The following is a 12,946-nucleotide window of genomic DNA, read 5'->3' on the forward strand; positions in this document are numbered from 1 at the left end:
GCTTTGGACTTTTCCAAGACAGTTGAGCCAACCCACCCCAGTTTCTCCACAAACTCGCCACCAGTGCACGTGACCCCTGCACCCAGTTCGGCAGCGAGTCTGCAAGATTCTGCACACGCCTTCCCTGTGCTTGTGCCAATTGCCTGGCCACGCCCTGCCTGCGAGCACGTGTTCTTCCTCAAGACGCCGGGAGCAGATGACTCTCTTGTCCCTTGTCACTCTCCTTAAGGCTGAAGGACCCGTTTGTGACCTTAATTCTATGCGCTACCATTTATACAGAACTCCAGAATTCCATGGACTCGAGGATGTGGATTGTCTATGCGTGGGTGTCTGGGTGTGTCTCTGTGTGTGCATGTGTTGTATGTGTATCTGTGTGTGTGTTCACTGCAGGTGTGGGTCTGTGTTTATGTGTGCGGGGGTGCACATGTGTGTTTCTCTGGGTGTTACCTGTGTGCATCTGGGTGTGTACGTGTAGGTCTGTGTGTATGGGTATCTATCTGTGGGTACGTTTGTGGGACCATGTACGTGTATTACATGTGTCTGTATATCTGTACATCTGTTTGTTGGGTGTGTGTCTGGCCTTGTAGGGGGTGTGTTGCGTGTGTGTCTACATGTGTCCGTGTACCCGTCTGTTGCATGTGTGTATTTGTGCACGCATGCGTGTGTGTTGTGTGCATCCATGCATCTGTGTGTGTCCGCATGTCTGTTGCCTTTACAAGGCAGGAGCCCGGGTGAGGACCCTTTGCAGAGATGCTGCTTGCTATATCCCGGCATGTGCACATCAGCCCTGATATAAGGATGCCCCCAGGACGACACGTCTCCCCCTGCCCGCCGAACCTGAGAACCCCTCGGCCCCGGCTGTTTTCTGTAAACACAGCAAGAATTTCTCATGCAGATAAATTCCGTGCCAGTTGATTCTGCTTCCATCGCCTTCTGAGTTTAAGTTTATTTTGGAACTCTGAGCAGTAATAAAAAAATTCTTACTAGCTACATCAGACTTGGGAGGGATTTGGTAGTTAAATTCACCAGAGATCGCCTGAGGTTTTTGTGTCGTTAAGAAAATGAGAGAAATATCTCTCTTGGTTGGTGAACCATAACTTAACCAGTCAAACGCTTGCTATTACACATCACAGATGACATTAAAATTTCGTTACTGTTAGATTTGTGGCTCAAATGTCATGACTGAACAAATTGGATCTTTTTGCAAATAAAAGGATAATCGCCTTTTAATGCCTCTGTTATTCTTGGACAACTCATGGGCATTTGCTTCTGATGTCCTAGTCACATTGAAAAGAAATGCTTCTTTTAAATTGTGATTGAGAACAATTTATCATGGTGTTATCATGAATGACTTCATACCTGTGGGAGCAGCGGGACAGCGGGGGGGAACGGAGCAGGAAACAGCCTTAACCTTCAGCCTTGCCAGGACCACAGGGGCCTTCGGGGACAGTGGGGAGCCTTTTTGTTTTTTAATTTATTTGTTCTATTTTATTTTTGGCTGCGTTGGATCTTCTTTGCGGTGTGCGGGCTTCTCACTGCGGTGGCTTCTCTTGTTGCAGAGCACAGGCACGCGGACTTCAGTAGTTGTGGCTCGCGGGCTCTAGAGAGCAGGCTCGGTAGTTGTGGCGCACGGGCTTAGTTGCTCCGCAGCATGTGGGATCTTCCCAGAGCAGGGCTCAAACCCGTGTCCCCTGCATTGGCAGGCAGATTCTTAACCACTGTGCCACCAGGGAAGCCCCAGCGGGGAGCCTTTACTAGTCCTCTCAGAGCTCGGAAGAAACTAAGCCCTCAGCCTACAAGGGAGGTGTCTTTGTTTTGAGGGAAACATGTCCTTCAAAAGCTTGGAAGGTCCTGCTTTCTTACAAAACAGAGACTGTGTCTACTTCTTGCTAGCAAGCTATTTTTCCGTCCTCTTTCCTTTCTCTTTTTTATCCCCTCCGACTAATAGGCACTTAGTATATCCTGCATTCATGATATGAATGTATCATGAATGAATGAATGAGTCAGCAAATATGCAATTCTATTCACAGTGACACCATCCACTTTTCTCTGCCACTCTGTCTCACCCTGTCCTGCTTTGACCACCGCTGCTCCATGAGACCAGTGGAGGTCTCAACACTGATAGATTGTTAATGCATTTTAGAAAAAACTATAACCAGCACATTGACACATGATTTTACAGATACAATTGCTTGGGACAAGGCAAGATTTACTGACATTTTAAGAATATGTAGCTGTAAATAGAATTATTACAGGAATAATAGTACAGTTGGCAGTCTTGTGCAGACAGCTGCACAGGTTGTGTACTGTACAACTTCAAGGTGTGTCATTCAGAGAGAGTCTGATATTGAAGAGCTTCCATAGAGTTGAGCAGTGCACAGTCTGTGCAACCGCCCATTACAGCCCTGACTACTGATACACAGATAAAATAACGAAGGAGGTAGGCAAGTGACTGATGATCAGGGCAACTAAACAACTCATTGGGTAAACAGATTTTTAAAAATTTCCACTAAGTTGCCTGAATTGAATACTGGTTTTTGTCATCTCTGAGGGATGCAAAGACAAGTCCTAGGCAGCCCTGCCTGTGTCCCAAGCCCTGGGCACAGTGACCAAGCGGAGACAAGGAGTGCAGGGATGAGGCGTGGGGACTTGGAAAGAGGATGGTGAGCCCACCCAGGCTGTGGAGATCCGGGGCCACACACCAGCAACCAGCTCATGCACTGCCTGCTTCCCTCCAGAACCCCGGCCATGATCGGCTGCTCCTTCGTGGTGGACCGGGAGTACTTTGGGGACATCGGCCTGCTGGACCCGGGCATGGAGGTGTACGGTGGGGAGAACATCGAGCTGGGCATGAGGGTAAGTGTCACTGCCTGGCCACCGAGGCCTCGTGAGGGGACTGTCTGCCGAGCAGACCTGTTGGCCTGGCTGGTCCGTGAGCTGCGTGTTACCAGTAAGGGGGACGTAAGGCCCCAAAACTTAGGTCAATGTAAGAAACCTCGATGGCAGCGGGACTGGGAAACATTATGAATATGGTGACGAGAGGTTGTGTTTTGGATGTGACTTTCTTTCTCAAGCCACGCGTTCTGTTGCATTACACTAAAGTGGGGGCCGGTGGGGGGGTGGAAATTGTAAAGGCTGGTCCTCGGCTTGGGGAGTTTGCACGATGGCGACGAGGAGACCCACCCTGTTTCGTGGGCTTGTCTTGGTGGATGTGTGTAAAGCAGGGTGCAGATGGGGGTTGTGAGCGTCTGAATTCCCCACGGCTGCTCCTGGGCGGGGGGGGGGCGCTTGTAGAGAAGGCTCCAGAGAGGACGTTTTCTTCTAGGAATTTTATGATTCCAGGCCTTAGGCTCAAAGCTTTAGTCCATTTTGAGTTAATTTTTCTGTATGGTGTAAGATAGTGGTCCAGCTTTACTCTTTTGCATGGAGCTGTCCGGTTTTCCCAGCACCATTTATTGAGGAGACTATCTTTTCCTCGTTGTATATTCTTGGCTCCTTTGTTGTAAATTAATTGACAATGTGTGCATGGGTTTGTTTCTGGGTTCTGTGTTCTGTTCCATTGATCTATGGAATGTTTTTATGCCAATGCCATATGTTTTGATTCTTATAGCTTTGCAAGGTAGTTTGAAATCAGGGAGTGTGATGCCTCCAGCTTTGTTCTTCTTTCTCAAGATTGCTCGGGGGTCTTTGTGGTTCCACACAAATTATAGGATTGATTGTTCTATTTCTGAGGAAAAATGTCATTGGCATTTTGATAGGGATGTACTCAATCTTAGATTGCTTTGGGTAGTACAGTCATTTTAACAACATTTTTCCGATCCATGAGCATGGATACTTTTCCATTTATTTGTATCTTCTTCAACTTCTTTCATCAATGTCTTGTAGTTTTCAGCGTGCAGGCCTTTCACCTCCTTGGTTCAGTGTATTCTTGGGATAAAATCAGGTTTGGTTCGGAGCCCAGTCAAAGGCTAGTATCCTGGGCTCTGCTCACGGCTCAGCGGGACGGTCACAGCATGATTAACGTGACATGACACAGCCCATCCAGAGAGGGATGGGCAGGGCTTTCAAGGACTGTGGACCTGGGGTGTCAAAGGACCCTGCTTCCAGGAGAGTTCGGGTTTGAGCCCTCAGCACCAGGTCGTGGGTTACGACCAGGTCACCAGGTCACCAATTCCTTGCCCTTCACGCACAAGTGCTCCTTCTGAGGTGCTGTGACCCCGCTCCACACAGAATGCTCAGAGGCCCAGGATGGGGAAGCAGCTTAGCCATTGGTACCAGGGGCTGGAGCGCAGATCCCCACTAGCTCAAGCCTAACTAACCAGCTGGTTAGCTGTCTACCCAGTGGCGACACCAGAGCCCCCAAATCAAAGAGTTTTTGACACTGAATCTGTTAGCCTTGACAGAGTACCGTCACCTGGGAGGCCTAAAGCCACGGCCCCCTCCTCTTACTGCGCTGAGGCTGGAGTCCGAAGTCTCCGGGGCTGCGCCCCCTGGGGGCTCCCAGGAAGGGTCCTTCCTGCCTCTCCCAGCTCCCGGTATTTGCTGTTAACCCTGGTGCTTGTAGATGCGACTCTCCAATCACATGGCCGTCTTCTCCCTGTGTCTTTACGTCCCCTCCCTCTGTGTGTGCTCCCCGTTAGAAGGACACCAGTCACACTGGATTAGGGCCCACCTGAATGACCTTGTTTTAACCTGATTACCCCTTTATTTATTTATTTATTTTTTAAAAAACACTGTTTTAAGTTTCCTCTCTCTTTTTTTTTAGACCTTTTTTTTTTTTTTTTTTTTTTGCGGTACGCGGGCCTCTCACTGTTGTGGCCTCTCCCGTTGCGGAGCACAGGCTCCGGACGCACAGGCTCAGCGGCCACGGCTCACGGGCCCAGCCGCTCCACGGCATGTGGGATCCTCCCAGACCGGGGCACGAACCCGTGTCCCCTGCATCGGCAGGCGGACTCCCAACCACTGTGCTACCAGGGAAGCCCCTGATTATTCTTAATTATCAGCATTGCCAGCACCAAGAGCGTCCCATCCGGGGGCAGAGTAACTTAGGCAGCTGTTGGTGCCCCGGTTGGTGATGTCCTCTCTCCAGGGGAAGCTGACTGAGCTTGGTCATGGGTCCAAACTGTGAAGCAGGGCAGCTCCAACGGCCTGGAAATGACGGTGGCCCACGGGGCTCTGGCTGTGTGGGAGCGAGGCTGCCAGCAGCTGGGAAGCTAGAGCCAGAGGCCAGGGATGTGACTCCCACGCTGTCACCTCTGACCTCACTGCCGTGGCCTCCGGCCCCTCTTCAGAGAGGCCGAGGCTCAGGGTTTGGGGACGGCCAGTGAACTGAGCAAGTCCTGCAGCAGCAGGTGGGCCACGAGCTCCCAGCCACCAGCAGCCAAGCCTGAGGTTCAGAGCTGTTTCTGGATGTGAAACAAGAGGAAGCCAGCGTGTGCAGTGACTTCCCAATTTTTAGGACAGTATATGGGACAAGAATCACAGTTAGCCGGGGTGCTGAGTCCTGATGTACCGACCAGGGTTCTTGGCCTTCCCCACTCGATAGAAATTGGCCTGAGGCCAGACAGGAAATTCAGGCAAGGCTTTACGGGGGCCCCTGCTGCAGCTGGTGGGGGGGGTGCGGAGACCAAACAACAGCTTCCCTTGCTTGCCCGCTCCCTGAGAGGGGGCTGGTCCCTTACACGGGGTGAGGGTAGGGGTGTGTCCAGGGGTCGGGCTGGAGGCGTGGCTCAGGTGGTCTGCCCAGCGCCTAGGTGGTGCTGAGTGCGGGGGGCCTGTGCAGTGCCCTGCTTTTGCTCCTGACACCCTGTTTTTGCCCCCGGCTCTTCAGAAGCGGCAGCTGGGTTTTATTTGGTCTTTTTGTATCTTTTGTCCAGAATTTGCAGCAGCTGCACATGCGTGCATTTATTTTTAGTCCCGTATAGTTTCTTTGTATTTATTGCTGGAGGAGAGGTGTGTCCAGGTACAAGCACTGCAGCAAAGGGGCCCAGGTTCCAGGTCCCAGCCTGTCTCACTGAGGCCCCAGGATGCTGTGACAGCCGCTCCACCACTCAGAGCGCTGAGCAGAGCACGTTCACAGGCAGAGCAGGAGGGGCCAGGAGACCTACCAGAAGGGTGAGGCTGGTCTCTGGGCCTGGTTCTCAGACTCCAGCTGCACCAGAATCCCTTAGAGTCTCCTTAAAATAGATCACTGGGCCCCAACCCAGAGATGTGGATTCAGTATGGCAGGGTGGAGCCCGGGAATTTTTTTTTAAAAATTCATTTATTTGTTTATTTTTGGCTGCGATGGGTGTTCGTTGCTGCGTGCGGGCTTTCTCTAGTTGCAGCCAGTGGAGGCCCCTCTTCGTTGCGGTGCGCGGGCCTCTCATTGCGGTGGCTTCTCTTGTTGCAGAGCACGGGCTGTAGGGGCACGGGCTTCAGTAGTTGTGGCACGCGGGCTCGGTAGTTATGGCTCACGGGCTCTAGAGCGCAGGCTCAGTGGTTGTGGCACATGGGCTCAGTAGCTCTGCGGCATGTGGGATCTTCCCGGGCCAGGGCTCGAACCTGTGTCCCCTGCACTGGCAGGCGGATTCTTAACCACTGCGCCACCAGGGAAGCCCAGCCAGGAATCTTAATTTCCAACAGATTCCCAAGGGCCACTGACTCTGTTGGTCCAGGGAACCCACTTTGAGAACCAGCCTCCGCCCAGCCGCCACTCTGCGGACCGTAAGCCGGCCAGGCTTGCTCTGCACGGGGCCTGGAGCACTACTGAGCGCTCTGTAAATACCCATGGATGGACGGAAGGGCAGCGGCCGGGGGCCAGGCCTCGGGGTCCACTGCGGCCGAGCTCTGCCAATGTGGGGCTGAACTCTGATTGGTTTGGGGTCCTTGTGGATTTTGTGGGTTTTTTCTGGGGTTTCATTTAGGTTTTTGTTTGTCTGTAGGGACTTAGGTCACAGAAAAGATTATTTAGGGCTGGTTTTTAAAAACTTACGTACAGTTTATTGAACTTACACCTTTGCAAACCTGTGTGCTTTAAGCTTTTCAGTTAAACCTAGAGACCATATTATTGTGGTTATAAATAAAGTAAGAACACTCAGCTTCCCCTTTTCTTTGATTAATGCTTGATTAACTCAGTTTAACAGATTAGATGCTATTAAACAACGATCAGTTCCATTTCTGCCTTTAGCTAATTCAATTCCCTTGAACTTTTAAAATGACACAAATGTGGCATATTTTCTTTTCTCTTTAAGCACATTGAATGCCTGATATCATGGCAGAAATTCCCCTAAGCGCTTAAAAACTCTAGAGTGTCTAGTATATTAAACTTATACCAAATCTCAACCTCTCTGAAGCATTTCGGTATTGTTTGCAAATGTTTAAAATTCTCTGACAAGGTCCAATTTTAAATCGCAAATTGAGAATCAATCCTCAGTTATACACGTTAAAATGGAATCAGAGGATTAGCCGGCAGAGTCTTCAGTACGCTGACTTTTCTCAGCTGTTTTCGTCATTAAAGACAAATCCTTTCCGATGATTCCTGAACCTGGCAGAAAGTACCAGCTCTCCGTGTCTGATTGATTCCTGCACCTCGACACTGGATTCTAATCCTTCCCAGTGTTAGAGGATGTCAGCTCGGGAACCACAGTCAGAGTCCCAAGGAAGCTGCAGAGCCCCTGGGGGCTGCCCCTGACCCCTGGCCTGGGTGTGGGTAGCAGGGGGCTCAGTGGACATGCGCCTGGGTGGAGGGACCGCCCTGGGGGGGATGAACCACCACTGGAGACGCAAGGCGCCCACACAGGGAGGGGCAGGGGAGAAGCGCCCCGACAGACCTCTTGCGCCCTGTCTCCTTCCAAACCAAACCCAGCTGGGAGCCTGAGGGAAGGAAGGGACCTGCCTGGAAGGGCGACCGGGCTTTGCCAACCCAGCCAGGTGGGCCCGGCCAGGGGTTGTGGGCCGTGAGGGCAGGAGGAGGCATTTGAGGGCGGGGACCCCCAGGGGCTCGCAGTGGCTCAAGTCGGAGGCAGCGCAGGGTCAGGCAGAAGCCAGCATGGGGGAACCGAGCAGGGAGGGAGAAACAGTGGGTGTGGTCGAGGTGAGAAGACACCAGGTGTCGGGGGGCCGGACGAGGGCGACAGCCGCATCCCACATGCCGGCGGGGAGAGAGAAGTGAGGCTGGACGCCACCACCAGCATCCAGGAAGCAGGCTGTGTACGGGGTAAGGTTAGGGTCGGGGTCCATCTGAGACCCCAATCTGTCCGAAAGAGAACTTGGTATGGGGGGTGGGGGAGGCACTGCCCTGGGTGTCACCACGTAGGCGCCTGGGAGAGGGCGATGGAGAGACGGGCCAGTCTCCATCCCTGGTGGCACCTGGGTGGGAATATCCTCCTGGAGGATTTTGCAGCATGGGGAACGGGGAAGGAGGTGAGCCTCCACGAAGGAGCGTCTCCTGAAGGAGAGGCAGGAGCCTGTTGCCGTGGTAACTAACTGGGGGCACGAGACACCTCACTGGGAAGAGAGGGCACCCTGCGCAGTGGTCGGGGAGACAGAGGGGACGGGGCGGGGGGTGACCCGAACGTAACACGAGCAGTGCCCACGCCCACCACGTACAGTGCGCGGCCCGCAGTGAGGGGGCGTCCAGAAGTGGGGTAGGTGCCCAGTGCACATGGGGGACAGCCGAGGCCGCATGGGGGTCACGGGGTGCTGACCGGCGCAGGCGGAGGGCAGAGCTGGGCAAAGCCCCCGGTCCCAGCTGGTGAGGCAGGGAGGGGTCCAGGTGTGGAAGCTCCCTTGCACCCAGCTGTAGCTGGGAGACCTGAGCTCTGTGAACGCACGGTGACTGCGGGTTTGGCCATTAGACAGCGACGAAGGGCCAGGTTGATGCTCCCCTGGGTGAGTTCTAGCCGGTGGTCACAGTGACGAGGGATTGGAAGGAAGACAGAAACCCTGCGAGGTGTTGAAGAAGGGGCGTCCAGCAAAAGGAGGCCTGGCAGCAGGCTCCGTCTGGCCCTGGTGCTTTGACCACAGGTGGGTCCCCAACACCCCTGGTCTGGGTCTCCACTTTGTAAAGGGGGCTCTGGGCTCTGAGCTGGGCAGGGTCCCCCTAGCTGTCGGGGAGGGGTCTGGGGTTGGCGTTGCCTGTGGGACATCAGGGGACGTTTGCGGACTGGGGTGATGCAGGTGTAGGTGTAGATATGGATGACGTGTGGAAATGGGTATGGATGGAGCTACAGAGGCGTAGATACAGATGTTGCTGTAGATCTGGGTATAGATATGGATAGACAGGCGTGTAGAATCCGTACAGATTGTAGAGATAGATATGCATGTACAGAATCACACATACTTACGTACATTAAGTGTACAGAGGTGTGTATATATGTATATATGTTTTTAAACTTTTATTTTTTTCAGTTATAGATATATATACATTCTTTTTTCTACTCTTTTCCATTATGGTTTATCCCAGGATCTTGAATATAGTTCCCTGTGCTATACAGTAGGACATGTTGTTTATCCATTCTATATATAATAGGTTACAGCTACTAGACCCAAACTCCCACTCCATCCCTCCCCCACCCCTTTCCCCCTTGGCAACCACAAGTCCATTCTCTTCCATAGATAGGTTCATTTGAGTCATGTTTTAGACTCCACATGTAATTGGTCTCATATGGTGTTTGTCTTTGTCTGACTTACTTCACGTAGTATGATAATCTCTAGTTGCATCCATGTTGCTGCAAGTGGCCTTATTTCATTCTCTTTATGGCTGAGTACTATTCCGTTGTATATATATATGCACCACATCTTCTTTATCCATCATCTGTCGATGGACATTCAGGTTGTTCCCGTGTCTTGGCCATTGTGAACAGTGCTGCTGTGAACATGGGGCTGCCTGGATCTTTCTGCATTAGAGTTTGGACTGGAAATACGCCCAGGAGGGGGGTGGCTGGGTCATAGGGCAACTCTATTTTTATAAACTTTTATTGTTGACCGCATTTAAGGTAGCTTGCCAGGAAACACAAAAATCCCAGCAAGATAAAGTAAATTCTAAATAGCAAGAAAGAAGAAAGAAAAATCAGACAGAGACATGGAAGGCAGGCGGGGCCTCCACGGGCGAGCCCGGAGGCCGGGATCAGAAGCCCAGGACCTCCCCTCTGGCGTCGGATGAAGGCAGGCGGGGCCTCCACGGGCGAGCCCGGAGGCCGGGATCAGAAGCCCAGGACCTCCCCTCTGGCGTCGGGTGAAGGCAGGCGGGGCCTCCACGGGCGAGCCCGGAGGCCGGGATCAGAAGCCCAGGACCTCCCCTCTGGCGTCGGGTGAAGGCAGGCCCACATCCGGGGCAGCAGGCTGTTCTCGCAGAGGCCTGGGGGTGGGGAAGGCCGCGGGACGCCTCAGTGATGCCCGCCCTGTGCTTTGCAGGCTGCCCTCTGCTGTTAACAGCCAGTGGCAGGAAACCCATGGGCCCGAGGGCAGCAGCTCCACTGTCTGTCCCCCGGGCTGGGGGCTCCGGCTCAGTCCCTGAGTTCAGGGCAGGGTCTCCTTACAAGCCCAGCAGCCCGTGGGCCGCAGCAGAGCGCAGAGGAGCGAGGCAGCAGGCCCGGGCCGTGGGGGGGTCGGAGTGGGCAGGTGTGCCCCGCCCCCGTTTAGAGCAGGGACGACATTCATTTCAAGCCACCTTTCCTAAATGTCGTTCTCGGTGGAACAGTTGTTTAACGTCATACAGCGATGTGGCCCCGTGGCCGTCCCTGACCCAGGGCACTGGAGCAGTTCCACACACCACCGCTGGGGGGCGGGGTGGGCCACGCTGTCCTCCATGTTCCCGGCCTCGGGGCTGTGCCCGCAGGGTCCCCTGCAGGCTGCACGTCCAGGTCCTGGAGAGGCTCTGGCGGGGCCGGGCTGGGCATCCCTCCCCCATGCCTGGGGCTCCAGCTCCTGCCCTGACAGTCCCTAGGTGCTTCCGGCAGCTTCCAGGGAGAGGCCTGGGCGCTGTGCACCCCGTGCCCCTCACAGCCCGGCTGTTGCCTGTCGCTGGCTGCTTGAGCCCCGCCCTCCCCACCGCCCGCCCTACCGGTGACCAGTCCTGTGTTGCATCCCCTGTTTGAAACGACCGGATTAGTTTCTGTTCTGATCGGGGGTGCCTCGCAGCCCTGGGCAGTGTCCTCCCAGAAAAGCCACCTGTCCCTGGAGGAGGGGGGCCTGGGTAGAAGGCCTCCATCTCACAGGACACGAAGAGGGACAGGGAGTGAATGGAACGCGGGCCCAAAGCCCAGGAAGGAGGCTGGACGGCGAATCCCCGCTGAGGGTGGATGCGATGGTAGATGGGATTGTTCCTTGAATTTCTCTTTCTGATCTTTCGTCGTTAGTGTATAGGAATGCAACAGATCTCTGTGTATTAATTTTGCAACCTGCAACTTTACCAAATTCATTGATTAGCTCTAGTAATTTTCTGGTAGCATCTTTAGGATTCTCTATGTATAGTATCATGTCACCTACAAACAGTGACAGTGTAACTTCTTCTTTTCCAAGCTGGATTCCTTTTTTTTCTTTTTCTTCTCTGATTGCCGTGGCTAGGACTTCCAAAACTATGTTGAATAAAAGTGGCGAGAGTGGACATCCTTGTCTTGTTCCTGATCTTAGAGGAAATGCTTTTCACTGTTGAGTATGATGTTGGCTGTGGGTTTGTCGTATATGGACTTTATTATGTTGAGGTAGCTTCCCTCTATGCCCACTTTCTGGAGAGTTTTTATCATTAATAGGTGTTGCAATTTGTCAAAAGCTTTTTCTGCATCTATTGAGATGATCATATGGTTTTTCTCCTTCAGTTTGTTAATATGGTGTATCGCGTTGATTGATTTGCGTATATTGAAGAATCCTTGCATCCCTGGGATAAACCCCACTTGATCACGGTGTGTGATCCTTTTAATGTGCTGTTGGATTCGAATTGCTGGTATTTTGTTGAGGATTTTTGCATCTATGTTCATCAGTGGTATTGGCCTGTAGTTTTCTTTTTTGTGGTATCTTTGTCTGGTTTTGGTATCAGGGTGATGTCAGGTGGCCTCGTAGAATGAGTTTGGGAGTTTTCCTTCCTCTGCAATTTTTTGGAAGAGCTTCAGAAGAATAGCTGTTAGCTCTTTAAGTGTTTAATAGAATTTGCCTGTGAAGCCATCTGGTCCTGGACTTTTGTTTGTTGGTACTTTTTGTATTTGTTTTATTGACTCTTTTTTAAAAAATTATTTATTTAATTCATTTATTTTTGGCTGCGTTGGGTCTTCGTTGCTGTGCACAGGCTTTCTCTAGTTGCGGCGAGTGGGGCTACTCTTCGTTGCGGTGCCTGGGCTTCTCATTGCTCTCTTGTTGCAGAGCACGGGCTCTAGGTGCACGGGCTTCAGTAGCTGCAGCATGCGGGCTCAGTAGTTGTGGTTAGTGGGATCTAGAGCACAGGCTCAGTAGTTGTGGCGCACGGGCTTAGTTGCTCCGTGGCATGTGGGATCTTCCCAGACCAGGGATAGAACCGGTGTCCCCTGCATTGGAAGGCAGATTCCTAACTACTTCACCACCAGGGAAGTCCCAAAAGTGTGGTTTTGAGACAGGCTGGGACCTGGGACCCTTTACTGGAGTGCTTGCAGCTGGACAACAGAATACGAAGAAAGTATAAGGGACTAAAAATAACTGCACGCATGCTCAGTTGGGGCAAATTTTGAACAATAAGGTACAAAAAGGCCACAAACCAACTGCCATTCAGGTGCAGGGAGCAAAACCGGGTCCTGCCCACGATCCCTGCACACAGCATCACTGAGTGGGTGGGCAGACCGCCTAAGGCACCCCTCCGGCCTGAGCCCTGGACCCACCCCTACCCGCTCCCCATTTAAGGGACCAGCCCACCTTCCCCGGGAGCTGGCAAGGCCACCTCTTACTAGTTCTCGCTCCCTGGTGCTTCAGCACAGCCCTGATAAAGCCTCGCCTGGATTCC

General features: G+C 52.7%; 1 protein-coding gene across 1 annotated transcript in view; it reads left to right on the plus strand.

Moving 5' to 3' along the window:
• GALNT9 (polypeptide N-acetylgalactosaminyltransferase 9) overlaps nt 1-12,946 on the plus strand; it is a gene marked incomplete at both ends in the record, with an annotated part of 90,848 nt that overhangs the window by 52,024 nt on the left and 25,878 nt on the right. The window contains one exon of the mRNA XM_082667171.1: nt 2,739-2,856. Within this exon, the coding sequence (XP_082523297.1) occupies nt 2,739-2,856 (118 nt within the window). The remainder of the gene's footprint in view (nt 1-2,738; nt 2,857-12,946) is intronic.

The sequence above is a fragment of the Grampus griseus genome (assembly GCF_964374135.1).
Source record: "Grampus griseus genome assembly, chromosome: 12".
Classification (NCBI taxonomy): Eukaryota; Metazoa; Chordata; class Mammalia; order Artiodactyla; family Delphinidae; genus Grampus; species Grampus griseus.